This window comes from Apodemus sylvaticus, chromosome 11 (genome assembly GCF_947179515.1).
Source record: "Apodemus sylvaticus chromosome 11, mApoSyl1.1, whole genome shotgun sequence".
NCBI lineage: Eukaryota > Metazoa > Chordata > Mammalia > Rodentia > Muridae > Apodemus > Apodemus sylvaticus.
This window is the reverse complement of record NC_067482.1, coordinates 7,894,710-7,914,590: the sequence shown is the minus strand read 5'-3', so window position 1 is coordinate 7,914,590 and position 19,881 is coordinate 7,894,710. Positions and strand designations below refer to the sequence as shown.

The window sequence follows — 19,881 nt, the reverse complement described above, 5'->3', positions numbered from 1 at the left end:
TGCAGCGCAGGCTGACAGTGAGCCTCCCATCTTAGCCTCCCAGGTGCTGTGGCTACAGATGTGTGCTCAACATCTGGCTTATAGCAAACTAAGAAACAAAGCAGGTCCCATGCTGTGGCCACCGACCATGAGAGGTCCGCTAACGACCATAAGATGTCCGGGGCACCCACCGTCCCGGAAGGACCTGCCACCGACCTGCGAGGTCCGCGGTACGGGCCGGGGCCGTCCCCGGAAGGGCCGTTTCAGCAGGCTGACTCACCCTGTTGAACACCGGCAGCATCATGTACAGCTTTTCCTCCTGCTCCTTCTGGGTCATGTGCCTCGGAGGGTGGCACAGCTCGGTGAAGAGCCGGCGGAGGTGCATCAGGCCCAAGGCGTTGTCCTGCGGGCTGCACTCCTCCTGCCGAGGCCGCCCCATGATCCTCTTCACCATGTTCATCTTGGCTGGCGGGTGAAACGAACACACTTCTGTTTCTGCAGGAAAAGGTCAAGACAAGAAGAGTCAACATGTCCCCGCCTTGCCTCGGCTAAGCAAGCATGTGAGAACTTTACACAGTCCTATGACAGCCAACATTCTGCCCCTTTAAACACAGAGGTAGGGTTGATAAAGCCCCAGAAAAAGCCCTATGAACCGTGCAACCTCAACTCCATGCTGGTTCCCGCAATGTATATACAATATAATGGGGCAAGGAAAAAATGCTTCCCTATTCATTTAATATCAAGTGCTAACCACAAAGGGATCAGAAACCTTGCTACCCTGGGTAGAAGGAACAAAGACGGGAAGTGAACCCTGACCTAGAACACCTAAAATCAAAACCCACAAATTTTCTAGTTTCAATTTTAATTTTTTTAAGATTTATTATTATATGTAAGTACACTGTAGCTGTCTTCACACACACCAGAAGAGGGCATCAGATCTCATTATGAATGGTTGTGAGCTACCATGTGGTTGCTGGGATTTGAACTCAGGACCTTTGGAAGAGCAGTCAGTTCTCTTAACGGCTGAGCCACCTCTCCAGCCCTGTAAAATGTTTTGATATGAAGGATTCTGTGCATGTGATAAACCATTTGTTACTCTAAAAACCCACAAATCAAGTGGAATGATATTCCCTTACACGTTATAAATATAAAAAGATTGATCATAGAACTAAAGACCGCTTTCTTAAACTGTGGCTAGAAACTGTTAAGTCTCATTAACTTGTCACTGAGATAGACATTTTTTTTTTTTTAATAAATAGCAAAGATGCCAATGGTGCATGTGGTAAGGGTGGCCACTCTCTGATGATGCATATATTAGGTAAGGATGCATGCATGTGCACTGTGCACGTATGTAACATGCATCCCTCGCTGGACCCAAGTCAGTAAACTAACCACCGAGTTCAAGAATACTCGAACTCAAGCATACTTTCAGAAATCATCAACAGCTATTTTGTTACCTCCTACAGTGCCGGGAATTAGCTAATCTCAGACACAAAGCCTGGAAATCTAACAAAGGAACCAGGAAGGCTGGAGAAACATTATAGATAAGGAGAATCTGGATGAAACACAGTTTCTTTTTAGTTTGCAAGAAAGTAGCCAGGCCTGCTTTTATTTCTGCGGCAGTTATATGAACCCGAGTGCTACCCCTCCGGAGAAGAACGACTGTGTCTGAGAGGGACTTACCTACTATGTGCCACTTACAGGTTTTATAAAAGAAAGCCTACCTCTGAGCAGGGATTTACCTACTATGTGCTACTCGCTGGTTTCTTAAAACTTGAGACAAGAATCTGAAGCACAGTACCCTGGAGAGCTGTGCCTGGCCACACATAGGTTTGCACTTGGCACTCTGTCTGCCCCTGCCCTCTCTCAGGCTGTGCTACGTGTGTGTGTAGTCCCTACTGTGCAAAGCATGATCAGTATATAGCCAAGTGCCCCACTGCAGCAGAGAGTGCTCAGAAGCAGGCAAACGGCTGAAAACACCTACAAAGTAACAAAGAAAAGTGAGTCCTGTTCAGGGATGTCCAACAAACTGAAGTTTTAAAAGTATAACTTAAGTCTGCCCAATGTTACTAAAAAGATTTCCAAAAATACATCCAAGAGACCTACTAATGTGCTAGTATGTTACGGTCCTGAAAACCTCTAGATCAAAAGTAAATGTGGAAGTGATCAGTAAGAATGCACACAGCGCTGCTCACAACCATCTGCAACTTGAGTTCCAGGGCATCTGATGCCCTCCTGATGCCCTCCTCTGTCTCTGTAGGCACCTGCACACATGCAGTGCACTCAAAAAATCACATAGGAGAGCACAAATAAACAAATAAGCAAATCTTGTCAAAAGGAGTGTGGAGGTAGTACATGGTGAGGATCCTGTCCGTCTGTCCATCTAGCAATGGCTGATCATTCAGTTGTTACCACTGGAGTCACACTGCTGTAGAACAGATGTCCAGAACTTTGCACCTGTGATCCACAGCCCCTCCATTTACCCACCCATCCTCCCCACACACACACCTTGGTGTCTGACTAGGCTAAGTTGTCACATAACTGAAAATGTACATCATCTGTGCTTGCAAAGCCACCTTAATTCACACTTCACGTAATGAACTCAAGGTCCATCCATACCAATTACAAATGAAAGGGTTTCTGTATTTCTCTGCATTTTCTATGGCTGAGTAATATTCTCCTGGGTATATATAGCCTTATGTCATTCTTTTTAATCCATTTATGTATTATATTAGTTATTGTTCTATTGCTGTGAAGGGGTACCATGACCAAGGCAATTTTTTTTTTTAAAAAAAGCATTTAATTGGGACTTGTTTAAAGTTTCATGTAGGCAAGTGTTAGTCTATGATCATCATGACAGGGAGCACAACAGGCAGGGATGGCACTGGATTAGTAGCCGAGAGCTTGTATCTGGTCAGACAGACAGACAGATGGATGATATAGATAAATGATTGATAGACAGATGATATAGATAAATGATTGATAGATAAACAAGGTGGAAGGCAGTCAGAAAGACAGAGAGAGGGAGACAGACTGACTGTCTGACTGACTGACTGACTGACTGAGCTGGTGTGGCTTTTGAAACCTGGAAGCCCACTTGCTCCCAGTAGCCCGTCCCCCAGCAAAGGCCACACTTCCTGTATACTTCCTAAACAGCCCACCAACTGAGAATCACACATCCATATATAGAAAGAAGCCAACAGGGACCAACCACATTGAAACCACCACATCCAGAGGCATGCAGGCTGTTTCTCTATCTTGGCTATTGTCACTAATCCGAAGGCAAGGATGGGAATGGAGATATCTGATCAATGTCATTTCAATATCTAGAAGTAGGATTGCGGGATCATTGCACGGCTCTAATTTTAGCATTTTAAGGTGCCTCTACACAGTTTCTGCAATAGCTATATCAATTTCCACTCCTACCAACGGTATACAAAGGCTGTCTTTTTTTAACCACCTGGCCAACATTTCTTATATAACAGTCGCGCAACCACTCCAGGAACAGCTCGTAGCTTGGGTTTGCATCTCGGTGATGCCAGGGTGCTAAGCACATTTTCATAGAAACCTCACTCACTTGAAGTTCCTGTCCAGACCAGTGGCTCAGTTCTTCACTGGGTTATTTGGAAATTTACTACCAAGTCACTTGAGTCTCTTGTATGTTTGAGACCTAACCTCTTAACAGGCCCAGGCGCCTCAGGCAAGCAGGCTTTTCTCTGCCCACAGGTAGTCCCTTCACGCCCGGCTGCTGCCTTGGCTCTGCAGAGGTTCACCCCTAATGCAGTCTCACCCGGTTAGCTGCTTTTGGTGACTTCTTGGTGCCAAAGCCAACAACATTATTTCCTAAACCAACAGCAAGAAGCTTTCATTTGCTTTTCCCTACCAGCTGTTGGCACTAGTTTACACTCTTTTGACTTGGCTTTTACTTAAAATTACCCTGTAAAGCAAGAGTTCACTTTCAGTTTTCTGCACTTGGCTTCTCAGATTTCCCAAATCCACTTATTATAGGGAGTGTCCTTGCCCACTGTATGTCCTTGGGACATCTGCTGAAGAGGTGAGCTCACTCCTAGTTTACTCCTTCCTCTCCACTTTGCTCTTCTGTTTCGCTGATCTAACCCTTAAAGTTACTGTTGATGTGGGATGGATTTGGGAACCAGACACAGAGCCTCCAGCTTCCTTATCATTTTCTTCAAGGCCGCTGTGAGCTGTGGACATCTCCGTGAGGATTTCTGTTGTTATTACTTCAGTCATTAGCAGATCTTGTCGTGTTGTACATTAGCCTCCAACTTCCAGTCTGCATTAAAGCAGGTTGTCTGTGTCTCCTGCACGGCCTGGACACTAGTGCACGCTGCTGCTGCTGCTGCTGCTGCTGCTGCTGCTGCTGCTGCTGCTGCTGCAATTCTGAGTTTTGTTTGCTCATCTGTTTATCCCTTTCTAGTTTTGTAGAGAAAGTCACTTGGGTTTGGATAGTGAGAAAACAGACTCTGCAGGCATTTTTACACTAATCCATCCAATCCCCAGGCACAGAATGCTTTTACCTGTCTCTTCTCCACCTCTCAGCAGTGGCCAATAACATTAGTGTAGAAATCTTTTACTTATACTAGTGGCTATGAATCATTTTTTCTGCTACTGGAAATGAAATTGTTTTCTCTCTGTAATGAAGACAAATAAATCTCCTTTATCACCAGAGGGGCAAAAATAAGGCTGGAGGGAGATCTAGGCCTTTTAGGTCTTACTCGAGTTCTGAAATCGAGTTCTGAAATACCAGATCTATTGCATCTATTTTAGAGTAAACAATTCTTGGAAACTGTGATGGTTTGTATATGCTCCACCCAGGGAGTGGCACTATTAAAAAGTGTGGCCCTGCAGGAAGGAGTAGGTGTGTCACTGTAGGTGTGAGAAATAAGACCCTCATCCTAGCTGCCTGAAAGTCAGTATTCTGCTAGCAGTCTTTAGATGAAGATGTAGAACTCTCAGCTCCTCCTGCACCATGCCTGCCTGGATGCTGCCATGTTCCCACCTTGATGATAATGGACTGAACCTCTGAACCTGTAAGCCAGCCCCAATTAAATGTTGTCCTAATAAGAGTTGACTTGGTCATGGTTTCTGTTCACAACAGTAAAACCATAAGACAGAAACTGTAAGCTTAATGTTTATTTAACAAAAATAAATAATCAGAATCTGAAGTTTTAGCCAGACGGAGATGATGCACGCCTGTAATCCCAGCACTTGGGAGGCAGAGGCAGGCGGATTTCTGAGTTCAAGGCCAGTCTGGTCTACAGAGTGAGTTCCAGGACAGCCCGGCCTATACAGAGAAACCCTGTCTCCAAATAATCAAATCCAAAAAAAACCCAAAAAAACAAAAAACAAAAAGCAACAATAACAACAACAACAAAAAACTCATAAGGCTGCAGAAGTAGGTGCTAAACCTTACCCCACCTGCAGAGGGGAGCTGGGGCTAGCAGGACCTGACAAACCCTGAGCACAGTATGTCATGCTGAGAAAGAGCTGTAGGAAAGAAGAGATCTCCACAGAACCACGTGGGCTTAAGGCTCCCAATGCCCTGCATCTGAACGTCACCTCGGACATATTCTCTCATGGCCTTTTGGTAAAATGCAAACATCATTTATATGATGTTCTAAGTGCATTACTGACATTCAATAAATATTTATTTTCTTCCATTACCTTGGTCATGAGACTTCATTTCTCTTTATAATTGTAGTTGTTTAATCAAGTAAAAAACAATATAAATCCTCAAGAATGTTAGAGAGACTTGCAAAATGAGGAAACAGGGACATATACATATGTCTACAAAAACATTTACATACAGATCCCCAATACTACCATTGCTACTAATAATAAAGATAATAAAATATAGTCATATTATATTAGATAGATGATAGAAAGTGGGGATAAATGAATAAGTGAATGAATGAATCCTCAAGGATGGATTTTGTTTGGTTTGGATACAGGGTCTCACCACCATACAAGCTGCTCTACTGAGGTCTACTGAAGTTTGCCTAGATCATACCCATGGCAAACCTCCTGCCTCAAGTCTACTAGAAGTGGAGATTGTAGGGCTGTGCCACCATTCCCAAGAGGAGAGTTATTAAGCAGATTAGAGAAATATACAAGATACACAGCAGGGGACAAACTATGAAGTTACATTTGAGGAAGAATGTTAAAGATTTAGGGCTTTTTTTTTAAATCCTTATGAAAATTATTATGTTTAACAGGCTTTCTAACACAAACCCAATTTTTTTCCCCACACAAGAAAAAAGTGTCTGTACTACCCACAGGGGGGTATTTAAATCTCAAAGGGATGGTGTGCCTAAATCCAGACAGTACTCCTTAATCTAACCTTTTATGTTAATGCCTGCAAACCACTTTACACTTCCCCTTCCAAAATCCTTTAAAAGGATTTTCATTATTTAAATTAAGGAAGCATACAGCCCAAGCAAAGAGTCAGCCCTTTAAATGCTCTAGCCCAGTCACCAGCTGCCTCCCAGAGGCTTCCAGAAAACTTTTAACAGCTGGGCTAAGTTGTCCTTCATCTTTGGAGAAGAAAAAACAAACAAACAAACAAACAAACAAACAAACCACAAACCACAAACCACAGCTTCATCAAGGACCCATGGTTCCTCCTTTGGAGATTTCTGGGGGCCAGGGCGGAGGGGAGGGGAGAATCTAGTTTTTTTTCTTACATAGGAAGAGCAAAGGCAGAGCTACAGAGTCCACAGAAGGTAACAATTGACATGTGAATCAGCAAGTAACTACAGACAGACTTCTGAGGCACATTTTCAAAATTCAGAGTACATGAAATCCTTACCAGGCGTGGTGCCCACACCTTGAATCCCAGCATTCTAGAGTCAGAAGCAGGTAGACTTTTGTGAGTTCAAGGCTTCGCAGAACATTAAGGACTAAATGATGATGGTGGTGGTGGTGATGGTGATGAGGATGATGATGTAGAATTTCTGCTCTATGAGTTCTTAGCTCTTTGTCTTTCAATGTCAGTCATTAGAGTGTAGCCCAATGTGAGATGTTCTAAAAACACTATTCCCTAACATTCTCTAAGCTAAACTCATTGTCCCTTTAATTCTTTAACCTTTGCTCAGAGGAGAAAGCATAAAAAAGAAACTCAGACCCGCCGAGAACACAGACCCGGCTGACAGCTGTGGGCAGCCACTGCAGACATCTCCAGGCAAGCATTGTCCACCACCTCCAGCTCGGGCTCCTGCTCTGGGTAGCCAGCCCTCTGTGATGGACACCTCGGAGCTGATGGACACCTCGGAGGAGCACTGACCTTAGTGAAGGCTGGCTGATATTACTAATTAGTATAATTCAGTTACACTATGAAATAAATGCTTTTAGTCGTGCACACCATCACCAGCATGCTCTAAAAGCAAGTGTTTATATATTGCATGGAAGACTTGTGAAGAATGTTTATGGCTCAGGGCTTCTGTAGTCCTGGCTGCCTGGCAAACTGTGTATCCTAGATCATCATCGTGCTCAAGTCCAGGTCAGGGCATTTGGCCATAACCCTTCTGCACTCTCGAGAACCTTAGACAGACAACTTCCCAGAATTCCTCTCACCTTAGACAACTTCCCCAAATTCATACCTGGATGAGATCAACCACATTATTTCCCAACGTCTAAGGTCGCTCGCTGTTGGGCTAAGGTGGAGAAAATTCTACGGCTCCTCACACAGTGTAAAGTATATGTAATGCCGGGCATGCATAGTGATGTGGGCCTTTAATTCCCAGCACTCCCACACTGGGAGGCAGACACTGGCACATCTCTGTGAAGTCGGCCTGACCAGCATAGACAGATCCAGGTTTGGCAGAGTTACACAGAGAGAGCCTGTCTCAAAAAACAAAAGGTAATGCTATGAATTAAAAAAAAAAAAAAATTAAGTAAAAATACCCCAATGTTGTGACATACAAAACAAGCAGAAGCAGGCCTGTCTAAAAGAAATGTAAATAAACAACAGAGGCAGAAAGAAATGAGCTAGTAAAAAAAAAAAAAAAAAAAAAAAAAAAAAAAAAAAAAAACAGGTACAAAAATACTTTGTTTAATCAAGTCTTAGCAACTAGAATATCCACAGGATCATTTTAATCAAAAACCCTAAACCAATATGGAACTGAAACAAAAAACAGCTAAACCTAACAAAACCTCACATTATAATCCCAGTACCCAGGAGGCCCAAAGACTGAGGCTAGCCTGGGCGGTCTTAAACCACAAATGAACTAATTAAAATAACAAAAACTTCAGGTAAAAAGAGTATGTCATTGTGCGTGTATTGAGACCACCAGAGATGCAAATAAAAACAAAAGCAGTGAGTATCTGTTCCATCAACTTGACAAAACTAAGAATGCATAAACTATGTACTTAGTAACAACAGCAAAAATGGAGATGTGCAGACATGGTAGAATAAACCCAAGCCACTGTTTCCCCAGCTGGTAACATTCTTAGCAAGGCCTCCACTGCAGGCTGAACTAGCTAGGACTCATGGTCCCACTTCTCTACCCCAAGTAGTTGGCCTCCAAGCACAGGTATGCACCAGGCTGGCGGTAGTAAGGTGGTGCACCCAAAGCATAATTCACAGTTGTTAATTATTTGAGTGCTGAAAACTAACAGAAAAAAGTTGAAGAAAAAGCAAATCTAGGGTTTATCGTAACACAAAAAGTCTTGAGATTCCGGCCCTTTCCCAGGAAGCCACTGAGTAAACAGGAAAGATTCTTGGCCTTGGAGGACAGGGGTGAAGTTTGCTTGATATCAGAAGCCTGTAGAGCTGTGAACCAGTGAAAGCCTCCTGGGAACTGTGATGTGCTCTGTGAGCTGCTGCTGGAGCCACAGGAAAGGGCCTCCGGCAGGAAGGGAACCCCAGGTGTGTGCTCTCAGGACCAGCAGGCAAACCTGCCCAGCTTTCTCACTCTGCGACCTGCAGAACTGTTTTTGCCTTTGGCAAAGGGTAAGAAGACTTTCAGTAAGAAAAGGTCACACCTAGAATACCACAAACAGGAAGGCCACTTGCCCTAGGTGCAAGTCTTCCCGGGGACCTTTCTCTGGCCTGAGGGAAGGGCCAGTCAGTCCCCTTGATGCCCCAGGGCTTCAGAAGAAAGGAAAATAAGGTAAACCTAAAGAACTGAGTTAAAACAGGAGAAGAGAAGGCAGAGTGGAGCCGAGGGGGAGATAAGGAACAAAGTTACAGAGCAGACACTAATGTAGCCACAGCTGCAATAAAGGAAACTAGGAAAGTTACAGAGCAAGCACTAAGTTTCAGAGCAGACACTAATGTAACCACAGCCACGGGACTGTAATTGCTTGCATGACTGTATCTTGATCAATAACAGGTCTTACAGCTGTACAGACAGCATTTACAAGACATTTACAAGAAAGCAACTGCATTTATCAGTTGCAAAAATCTGAATGATTAAGAGTATAGTTGGGGTGGTGGTGGCGCACGCCTTTAATTCCAGCACTTGGGAAGCAGAGGCAGGCGGATTTCTGAGTTCAAGGCCAGCCTGGTCTACAGAGTGAGTTCCAGGACAACCAGGGGTCTACACCGAGAAACCCTGTCTCAAAAAAAAAAAAAAAAAAACCAAAAAAAAAATCAAAACAAAGAACAACAACAACAACAACAACAAAAAGAGTATAGTTGGGGTGGGGGAACACCTGCCTATAATCCCAGCATTTGAGGAGCAAGAGGCCACATGACACAGGTAGCAAGCGAGGGCAAAAGGCATACCATTCTAACTGCAACCAAAAGGGAAAACGGGAATAGGATTTGCCTTTATTATCTCTCTTGGTGTAAACCTTTAATCCCAGCATTCCAAAGGTAGAGGTGGAGTCACAAATTAAGGAGAGAGATTCCAAGCTGGGAGGGTAGGTGACAGACAGAGCATTCCCCAACATGCACTAGGTCCTGGATTTGCTCTACATTCCAAAAGATAGGCCGAGGAAGTGAGCGCAGGCAGACGTGGGTCCCTGAGCAGCACTAGGAACCAGGACCGTTCGGTCAGAACTCTCCCAGCAGAACAGCACACGCGCCTTCGTCTCAGGTCCACACAGAACATTCACCAAGACAGACCTCGCAGTAGGCAATAAAGACGAGTGATAGCAAGACTACAGTCACAGAAATCAGACACAGCAAACCCAAAGACTACAACAGACTTAAATCACTGACGGAAAAGTACCAAATGCCGGAAATCAGATACCATGCACGCGAGTCAAGGATTCCTAACGTGGGTTCAGGCAGGGGACTAAGCACAGTGGTAGGACGCTTGCCTATCATATACAAGGCCCTGGGGCTGCTCCTTCTTTCCTCAAATAACACCTGAACAGGGCATGGTGACTGTCACATGGCTGTGATCCCAGCCCTCCGAAGTGAGTGGCAGAAAGATCAGAAGTTCACATCATCCTGGGTGACATAGAGAATTTGAGGCTAGCCTGGGCTATAAGAGATCCTGTCCCCAAAGCCAAAATCGAACTGAAAGTTGTGCATGGTGGTTTGTACCTGAATGCGCAGTACTTCTGAGATTGAGTCAGGATGAGCCAGGTCTCAGGTCAGCTGGGGCTATGTGGTATGTGTTATCTCAAAGGAAGATGAAGAAGGAGGAGGGGAAGGAGGGGAAGGAGGAGGAGAAGGAGGAGAAGGAGAAGAAGGAGGAGAAGGAAGAGAAGGAGGAGGAGGAGGAGGAGAAGAAGAGAAGAGAGAAGAAGAGAAGAGAAGAAGAGAGAAGAAGAAGAGAAGAGAGAAGAGAGAAGAAAAGAGAAGAGAGAAGAGAGAAGAAGAAGAGGAGAGAGGAGAGAAGAGAAGAAGAGAGAAGAGAGGAGAAGAGAGAAGAGAAGAGAGGAGAAGAGAGAAGAGAGAAGAGAGAAGAGAGAAGAGAGAAGAAGAAGAAGAAGAAGAAGAAGAAGAAGAAGAAGAAGAAGAAGAAGAAGAAGAAGATCAACAAAATCAAAGCCTGATCCTTTGAACTGATTAATATCAGAGTTCTCAGACTCCCTGGCCTCATTGATCCTCCAGTGTCCTCATCTCTCAGTAGCTTGCAGACCAAATTCTCCAGGGAGGGCGTCCCCCAACCCTTGAAGATGCATGTGTGGGGTGTGCCGTTTTCTCTCTCAAGAATGGGCGCTCCTCAGCTTTGCCTACCAGCAAAGTACACAGCCTTGAGGTCACCGCCTCGGGCTAGGTGGTTCCCCAAGCACCCAGGCAGCCTCACTCCACCCCAGAACTCCCAGGGGTGTCAATCAAGAGGGACACAGGGCTCCGGCTGCACATGTAGCAGAGGACAGCCTTGTCAGGCATCAATGGGAGGAGAGGTCTTTGATCCTATGGAAGCTCCCCAGTGTAGGGGAATCGAGGGCGGGGAGTGGGAGTGGGGTGGGTGGAGGAACACCCTCATAGAAGCAGGGGGAGGGAGGATGGGATAGGGGCTACCGGGAAGGGGGGGGGACTGGGAAAGGGGATAATATTTGAAATGTAAATAAAGAATATATCCAATTTAAAAAAAAAAATAAAAACAGGACTTAGATTGCTCTCTTGAGTATAGATCAAGATTCCTGGAAAAAAGACACACCGCTTGCCCCAGGATAGATGGTTAGACCTTCAGTAATTGTGGAGAGGGTGGTCTGTTGCAAGGTACAAACTTGGCTTGCCATATTCTGTAAATCTTTGGAACAGACCATTAGCTCCTCCAACCAAAAGGCTAAGATTGCCACAGGCAGCCCCCGAGGCGGCTGCTGGGACCCCTCCCCTCCTGTGAGCTCTGCCGAGTTCACAGCACCAGTGCTAGGCTCACAAGGCTCTCTGCTCTGCTACTTTGTCACCGCTCCAGAACATGGAATCTGCGTTCCTGGGCTATGGCCACTTAACTGTGGCTCCAGAATAAACTGTCATAGGCAAGAGTACAGCAAGGAGCAATTATTATATTATTATCTATTTAAGACACATTTATTAAATAGGTTTATGCTCATGAATCTAATAATTTTCTCCGTGGTGGAAACCCAATCTTAGCCAGGTTTGCATTGATAGTCTCTGATGGGCAACTACATTAAATGATAAATAAAATGTCATTTTCCTAGTAAGTGGCAAAATCAGATTTTTTTCCCCTCTCATGTTATTTGTATCTCTGTGTGGGCCAGATCCATTGTTCCTCAACAAGTTAAGTATTAAATCGTGTAATTTGTTAAAAACTTGTAATTTATGTATCTTCTTACTAAATGAACAAACCTTCACAAAACCTCTTATCTACAGAACAAATGCATTGGTCTAAGTTGAAAAGATTTGCTGAGAGAAAACTTCCTGCTATCTGATCATCAGGATCCCTTCTGATGTATGGACTCCCTCACAGCTGACTGTGGTCTCCAAATCCTCACCTCCTCGAGGGTGGTGAGTGCACACTGGAAATGAAGAAGCGCAGACACAGAGGAATGCTGCTCTGCAGTGAGCAGCCACTCTGTGGGTCCTCACTGTGTGGCCCCTGCGTGGGGATGGTACTGTCACACCCCAGGACTCGCTGCTCTGTGTCACTACTGAGCTAGCTCTGCCTCTCTGGAGAAAGCTTCCCCAACCCCCAAACCTCCTCAATCCCCCACATACACCTCACAGCGAGTCACTCTTTTGTCCCCATAGTGCAATGTGGAATTACTATTCTGTCTTTTTCCAACACCAGATCAAAAAAGTATATGATGCAGGAGGCAAAGGTGATGCCCCACTCAACCTTCCTTGCCCAATACTGACGACACATGGTAAAGAAGAAACAGAAAAAGCATGCCTTAAACCCAGCAACTGGGGAGCAGAGGCAGGTGTGTGAGGTTTGGGGACAGCCTGATCTATATACTAGTTCCAGGACTACAGAGTGAGGCCCTGTCACAGTGAGAGGAGTGAGACAGAGTGACCCACAGAGAGAAACAGACAGAGGAACAGAAACAAAAGAAACAGAAAAACAAACAGACACACAAAGAAAAAGAAACAGAGAGACTCTTTGATGCACAAGATGAGCACTATAGTTGAGGTGAACGAATTACAGGCATCTCATGGCAGAGGTAAGAGCAGATGATTTAAAATGTGTCAGACGGCCAAATACAGTGATGGACACCTACAGTCTCAGAGCTCAGGAAGCAAAAGTGGGGTGGGCGTGGGGTGGGGTGTGAGCTAGATATAGCAAGATGCTGGTAGATCTGTAAGGTCAGCACTCAAGAGGCTGAGGCAGGGGGATTGTAAGAACCAGCCAGCCTGAGATAAGGTATGACCCCCCCATCTCAAAATCAAAATAAGGGAGAACAAACTGGGAGGCCTGGGGATATAGGTCAGTAATTGAGCATTTCCCTAGTAAGACCCTTGGTCTAATTCTCAGCACACTAATAATGGTGATCCCACCTCTGTGGGTGGAGACAGGAGAAATGAGAGTTCAAGGACATCCTGGGCTACACAGTGAGGTAAGGACAGCCTGGGCTACATAGTGAAGTGCAGCTGAACCTGTCCGGATGCCCCACTATTCACCTAAATGGCTTTCAGAGCATTGGTAAGCTCCAGGTAAAAATCTTTGTCACTGTGTCTGTTCTGGCAAAAATGGAATTACCCAGCTTCCTTATTTGACTGTTTCCAGGCGAGCACAGAATTCCACTGAAGTCACCGACACCGGACAAAAGGTGCTGATGTCACCGCTGCTGAATTCCAGCCACAAGGGCTTTGTTGAAATTGAATTCCTTGAGTGTCTGCTATATATCAAACATCACAGAAATGCCAGCTCCAGCCTCTACTCCAGCCTCTACTCCATCCATGGTGTGGCGACATGCCTTTCCCCAAAGTTCCAAGCAAGTCAGTACATACTCTGCCTGAAAGAGAGTCTGGCCACCATCTGCTAGGAAACAGGTCCCAACCTCGGGATGCGTGTGTGCACTGCAACCTGGGCTTTCTACACACAGACTTCCTTCTGCTTGAAATGAAAACTGAAATTCTTTAACTGCCTGACAATCTACCATGGATACTTGATTTTCCTAATCCTAAGGCAATTGTGAACACACGGCCACAGAAATACCCATGGTCATTCACTTAGTAGACACTAGGGGCAACAAAACTTGTTCTTAAAGAGTCTCGATATATAAGCCAGATGGACTCAAACTCACGATCCTCCTGCCTCATACACTCTTCTGAGTGCTGGGGGGAACAAAGCAACAGTGAAGAAATATTCACTTTGTTCATGGTAAAAAGAATGTTAAACAGAACTAAACACGTACACACAGAATCAACTTTATCAAAACTAAAAGCCACTGCATATCCAAATCAACAAAAGAAACATAAACTAAAAACACACAAGTACCATACTGGGGAAGATGGAATAACCTATGATATCTAAATAAATAGAAAAGCACGAGATCCAAAACATACAAAGAGTGCTTTCTAATCAATGACAGAAAAGCAAATTAACACCACCCCAAACGTGAGCAAAGCACAGGTATGCTTTCACAGAAAAGAAAAATAAATGAATGAGCACAACCTTAGGAAGGCTGCACAACCTGGTTAATAATAAAGGAAATGCAACTTAATAAAGCAAGTTTATAGTGAGCCAAAATTACTTCTCTACAGTAAAAGTTCACATTTATATAAAGCAGATAAGGCCTTAGCCAAAGTTACCTCCACCCTCATCCCCAGGATACACGGTGGCTTACATGGCAAAAAGGACTGTGGTGCACGTGACGGCTGGGTTTTTTTTTTATAAAGACTTTATTTTTACTTTATGTGTTTGAGTGTTTATGTGTTTGACTTGCGTGTATGTAAATGTACCATGAGTGTGACACCCTTGGGGGCCAGGAGGGGGCGCCAGAGGCCCCTGGAACAGAAGTGCTCTTGCCTGCATTTGATCGCAGCAGGCTGATCTCTGTGAGTTCAAGGCCAGATTAGTCTACATATTGAGATCTGCCCCCCAAACAATAAACAAATAAGCCAGGACTACATAGAGAGACCTGCCCCTGAAATAAATTACAGGGGCTTTGAGAGTATGATGAAGTCAAGCTGCGGCTGTGGAGGCAGCGTCAGGGAGACGCAGCCATGAGGCAGGATTGTGGCAGCCCCAGAAGATGGCGAGGGACAGGAAGAGCCTCGCATCACCCGACCGCGACACCTTCAGAAGGAGCCCGGCTCCTGGACGTCCATTTACACTCTTGGTGCAGTTTCGGACTTCTGACCTCGGGACCCAAAGATAAAAACTCTGTGTCGCCATTTGCCACTTAGGACCGAGGAAACTGCCTGGCAATGGGAAGCTAGCACACGACCAAAACTTCAACCTGACTTTAGGCTGGTTCAGCGGAAACACTGGCCGTGGGCTCGCCACCTCATCCAGTAGCTCTGCCCCGCACATGCCCAGGGGCCGTCTTTCAAGGACACAGGAGTGTGTGAGAAGGAACACATGCTTCACATTATCCATAGGGGATGATTTGTAATTTACCTCAAAGTTAAATGTATAAAAACAGTAAGAACGGGAAGATGAAAATCATAACTTGCTCCGTTATACCACTTCTTGAAATAAAACTTCGGGACACAACCAGACATCCCCACGTACACATTCCTGTTACTACACTGTTTGTGGGACTGTGTGAGTCGACGATGTACTGTCTCCATTTTGTTCATATTCAATACACATGGAAAGCAGAGGAAGAAATAAGCAGGAGAGTGGGTGGCTCCCAAGAGCCAGGAGGCGTGGCCTCCTTCCCTCAGGAGCCGGGAGGCGTGGCCTCCTGTTCTCAGGAGATGGGAGGCGTGGCCTCCTGTTCTCAGGAGCCGGGAGGCGTGGCCTCCTGTTCTCAGGAGCCGGGAGGCGTGGTCTCCTGCTCTCAGGAGATGGGAGGCGTGGCTTCCTAAACCACTCAGGGACATGTATGTGTGTATGTATACACACACACACACACACACACACACACACACATTTACTGTGTGGGTATACCCATGAAACCGTTTTACTGAACTTTAGTTAAAATGCCATTCTTGAGATCCTAAGACCAGTTTATCAGCTTCTCTGTGTACATGTGTGTATACAGCAGGTTTTTTAAGTACGACGGAAGCACGGGACAGCATGCTTGTCTCATGCACTGTGCACAGCTTGGGAGAAAGGGCGCTTCAGCAATGAGGAGTGGCTAGCCCAGTCCTTACTAAGTAGTCAAATAAGCGCTGAATTCAACCTTCCACAGCGATGCTCTGTGAGGATGCCGGTTTACAGACCTCCCTGCGGGTCTGCTGTTCCGTGTCTTCACACCCACTTAGCCAAAAATCGGCCACTGCTGACGGCTGGCGAAAGCACACTCTGCGCACACCACACCTTTCCATCAGGAAGTGCTGGCAACCAACCGCCAGTGAGCGAGTCGGATCCCCATTTCTCAACCGACCAGAGGTCAGTAAAAGTGGCTTGGGACTTCTGAGGGGGATTTCCAGGGAACGTGTGACTACGCTTGCTTTAACATATACTTCTTGTCAATCAGTGACCTGTGGGCTATATAATCTTGTTTACATCCCAGCCTTTAGTGTTTGGCACGGTCTTCTAGACTCTGAGCACGCTCACTGTATGGGTGCAGGTGAACACGGGTGTCTTCCGGTCCTGAGCTGTCCGATTTTTGAAACAGGGTTCCTAAGTGAACTGTAAGCTCCACTTCAGCTATGGAGCCCATGGGTTCTGCTCCCCAACACCAGGATGCCGGGGTGAGTGCTGTCACACCCAGCTTGTACATGGGTCCTGGGAGCTGAACTTGGGTTTCTCCTGCCTGAGCAGCAAACACCTCATTGATTGATCTATCTCCCTAGTACTGAACATTTTATCTTAACAGAAGTGTGAAACAGACCAGGGCTGGATGAGGCAAGGAATATTCTTGATGACAGTAAATACTTTTTTCCTATAAATTTTCCACCAAAATTATTTTAAATATACAATCTACTATTCAGTCATTTAGCAGAGACACATGAGTGGGAAAGATTAGGTACCATGTAGCCGCAAGGAAACACTTTTAAATATCATCGGTATTACTAATTACAAAGCAGATACAAACAGCCATTATTACTAGATCAGATAGCGTATCAGAATTATTAACTCTTCTGTTTCAGCAACACAATTTATATAATAGTTCACGAACACAAATGGAATAAAAACCACATCTTCAGTCTCACGTTTGGGGAACGAGGGCCAGACTCACTGACAGGCCTGAGAGATAAACCCTAGAAAACAGAGGGGACTAGAGGGGAAGAGTAAGAAACTGATAGCTCTGACCCTTGCACCATTATTGGAACACAAGACTGTCCTCCACAGATAGTCGTGTCCCAATTACATTACTTCACTGTTGGTCACATGCCGCCATTTTGAAAACCACCTCTGGGGAAAACTGAAAGGGAAATCCCCACTCCCCCCGCCCCATCCTCTTCCTTTTCTTCTTCCTCTTCCTCTTTTTCCTCCTCTTCCTTCTCTTCTTCCTCCTTCTCCTCTTTCTCCTCTTGCTCCTCCTCCTCTAAATTTGGAGACAGGGTCTCACTATGTAGCCCTGGATGTCCTAGAACTAATTTTGTAGGCCAGGCTGGCCTTACACTCACAGTGACCCTCCAGCCTCTAGCCTTCCAAATGCTGGGATTAATAAAAGGGAATAAGAAGGCTGTTTGTGCCTGAGGCGCATTAGTGATGCTGCCTGCATTTAAAATGTTTCTTTGAGGCTTCCACAGTACCTGTTCCATCTCATTCATGGGTCCTTGCTAAATGACTAAATAGATGACATATGACTTTAAAATAATTTTGGATTTACAGGGAAATAATTGCTTACAGTCGGTAAGAGAAGTCCTTGCCGCATTTGTTCATCCAGCTCCGGCCTGTTCCACACACATGTTAAGATAATGCGTTCAGGGGCTGGAGAGATGGCTCAGCAGTTAAGAGCACTGACTGCTCTTCCAGAGGTCCTGAGTTCAAATCCCAGCAACCACACGGTAGCTCACAACCATCTGTAATGAGATCTGATGCCCTCTTCTGGTGTGTCTGAAGACAGCTACAGTATACTCATAAATAAATCTTCAATTTAAAAAAAGATAACACGTTCAGTGCTAGGGAGAGAGACGGATCAGTGAGGTGCCTGCTGCTCAGGCAGGTGTGTATTCCATCAGCCAGCCATGCTGGGTTCTCAAAACCCACATGACAGGGACACTCCTTTAAAGGCATTGCCTTCTAACTTGTGGGTAAGTTAGTCTGTGCGCACCTGAATCAGCTCGCTACATCTTCCTCTCAGAAGGAAGGATGGGCGCCATGTCATAACATACAAAAACAGTTCCTTAAAATTCTCCTCTGGTGGCGGAGGATTGTGTGTCTGCTTGAAAACACGCTAGAACAATGTCAGGCATCACGGCTCAAACCCTGACAATGTGCGGCCTTCTCCTCAGGCCAGAGAATGCAGCGAGCCTTGCTGGTCTCTTCTCCTACTGACAACGGCTCACACAGACCTGACAACAGCTCACACACCAGGGACAGAGGCACACACCTGAAATGGGTTAAACATGTCTGCTAGAGTCAGGACTTGACAGTTAAAACCAAGTAATAATCTACGGTGTGCACTCCAAGTCTCAAGGCTTAAACAGAAAACTCAGGCCGTGAAGGATATAACTGCTCACATCCCCTTCTAACTTCCCGTGGGAGGTAAGAGAAGTGACACACTTAATGGTCACGATACAGTATCCATGTATGCTTGCTGTGCTTCATGTTAGATACATCATGTTAGATACATATTCACACATGTGCTAGCAATGACACTTTGTATTGAACAAACTGACAAGCCACAATTCAGGACAGCCACATGGAAGACTTGGACTTCACTCACAGTTGGGTCTTTAGTTCACAAAGGGCACCATGTGTAACTTTGCACAGCTGTTCACTCAGCCCCGTCTCCAGGAAGGAAGTCAGCTTCCACAGTCAGTCCCCATGGCTGTGTCCCCCTTCCTTTCCTCTGATCCCTGCTTGGTGTCTCCCTGTAGCTGTCCGGTTTGATTTCCAGGGTTTGACGAGGCTGCTTTCAGTCTAACACGTACCACACCTAACTTAACTGTCAAGTTTCCTGAAGGCTGTGCCTTCTGAGCTTCCTAATGTGTAGACAAGGGTTTAACCTTTTAGCAGGCACTATGACTTTTAAACATACATACTGAAAATACCTGATCAGTGTCTTTAAGTACAATTATATATTACTTAAAATTAACTGCATTAGATCTGAGGATATGGGTCAGCAGTTAAAGAGCATGGGCTGCTCTTCTGGAGGTCCTGAGTTCAATTCCCACCAACCACATGATGGCTCACAAACACCTGTAAATCCATCTTTAAAGGGATCCAATGCCATCTTCTGGTGTGTTTGAAGACAAGGATAATGTACTCATATAAATAAATCTTTTAAAAAAAAGTAACTGCATTAGATTTCTTAATTGGTTTCTTTATATAAAAAAAAATGTTTTCCAACTTAAGTGGTGTGATCTACCATTCTTTACAGGTTGATTGAAATATACAGATAAATAAATGTATAAATATACAGCAGGTAAAGACACCAAATGATCTGAGTTCAATCCTGGGATCTAGATGGTAGGAGAGGCCGGCTCCTACAGGTTGTCCTTTGACTTACACACACACACACACACACACACACACACACACACTCTGTCTCTGCCTCTGTCTGCTGTCTGTCTGTCTGTCTGTCTGTCTCTCTCTCTCTCTCTCTCCCTCTCTCTCTCTAATAAAATGTAATAAAAGCTTAAATAACGACACAGATGTTTTCTGACTTAGAATGGTTTAGATTACAATTCTTCAACAACGCAAGGCACAAAGAGGTGCAGTGAGTAGGGACTGTGCTACAGATTGTACATGTGACTTTTCTAGGACTAGCCATGTGGAACTATAT

The 19,881-nt window shown here is 45.1% G+C and overlaps 1 protein-coding gene across 8 annotated transcripts in view; it reads right to left on the bottom strand.

Moving 5' to 3' along the window:
* Positions 1-19,881, bottom strand: part of Wdfy3 (WD repeat and FYVE domain containing 3) — a 243,559-nt gene that overhangs the window by 148,070 nt on the left and 75,608 nt on the right. For all 8 annotated transcript variants that reach the window (XM_052199005.1, XM_052199011.1, XM_052199010.1 and 5 more), the window contains one exon: positions 260-474. In XM_052199005.1, coding sequence (XP_052054965.1) covers positions 260-439 — 180 coding nt within the window. In that variant the 5' untranslated portion in view covers positions 440-474. The remainder of the gene's footprint in view (positions 1-259; positions 475-19,881) is intronic.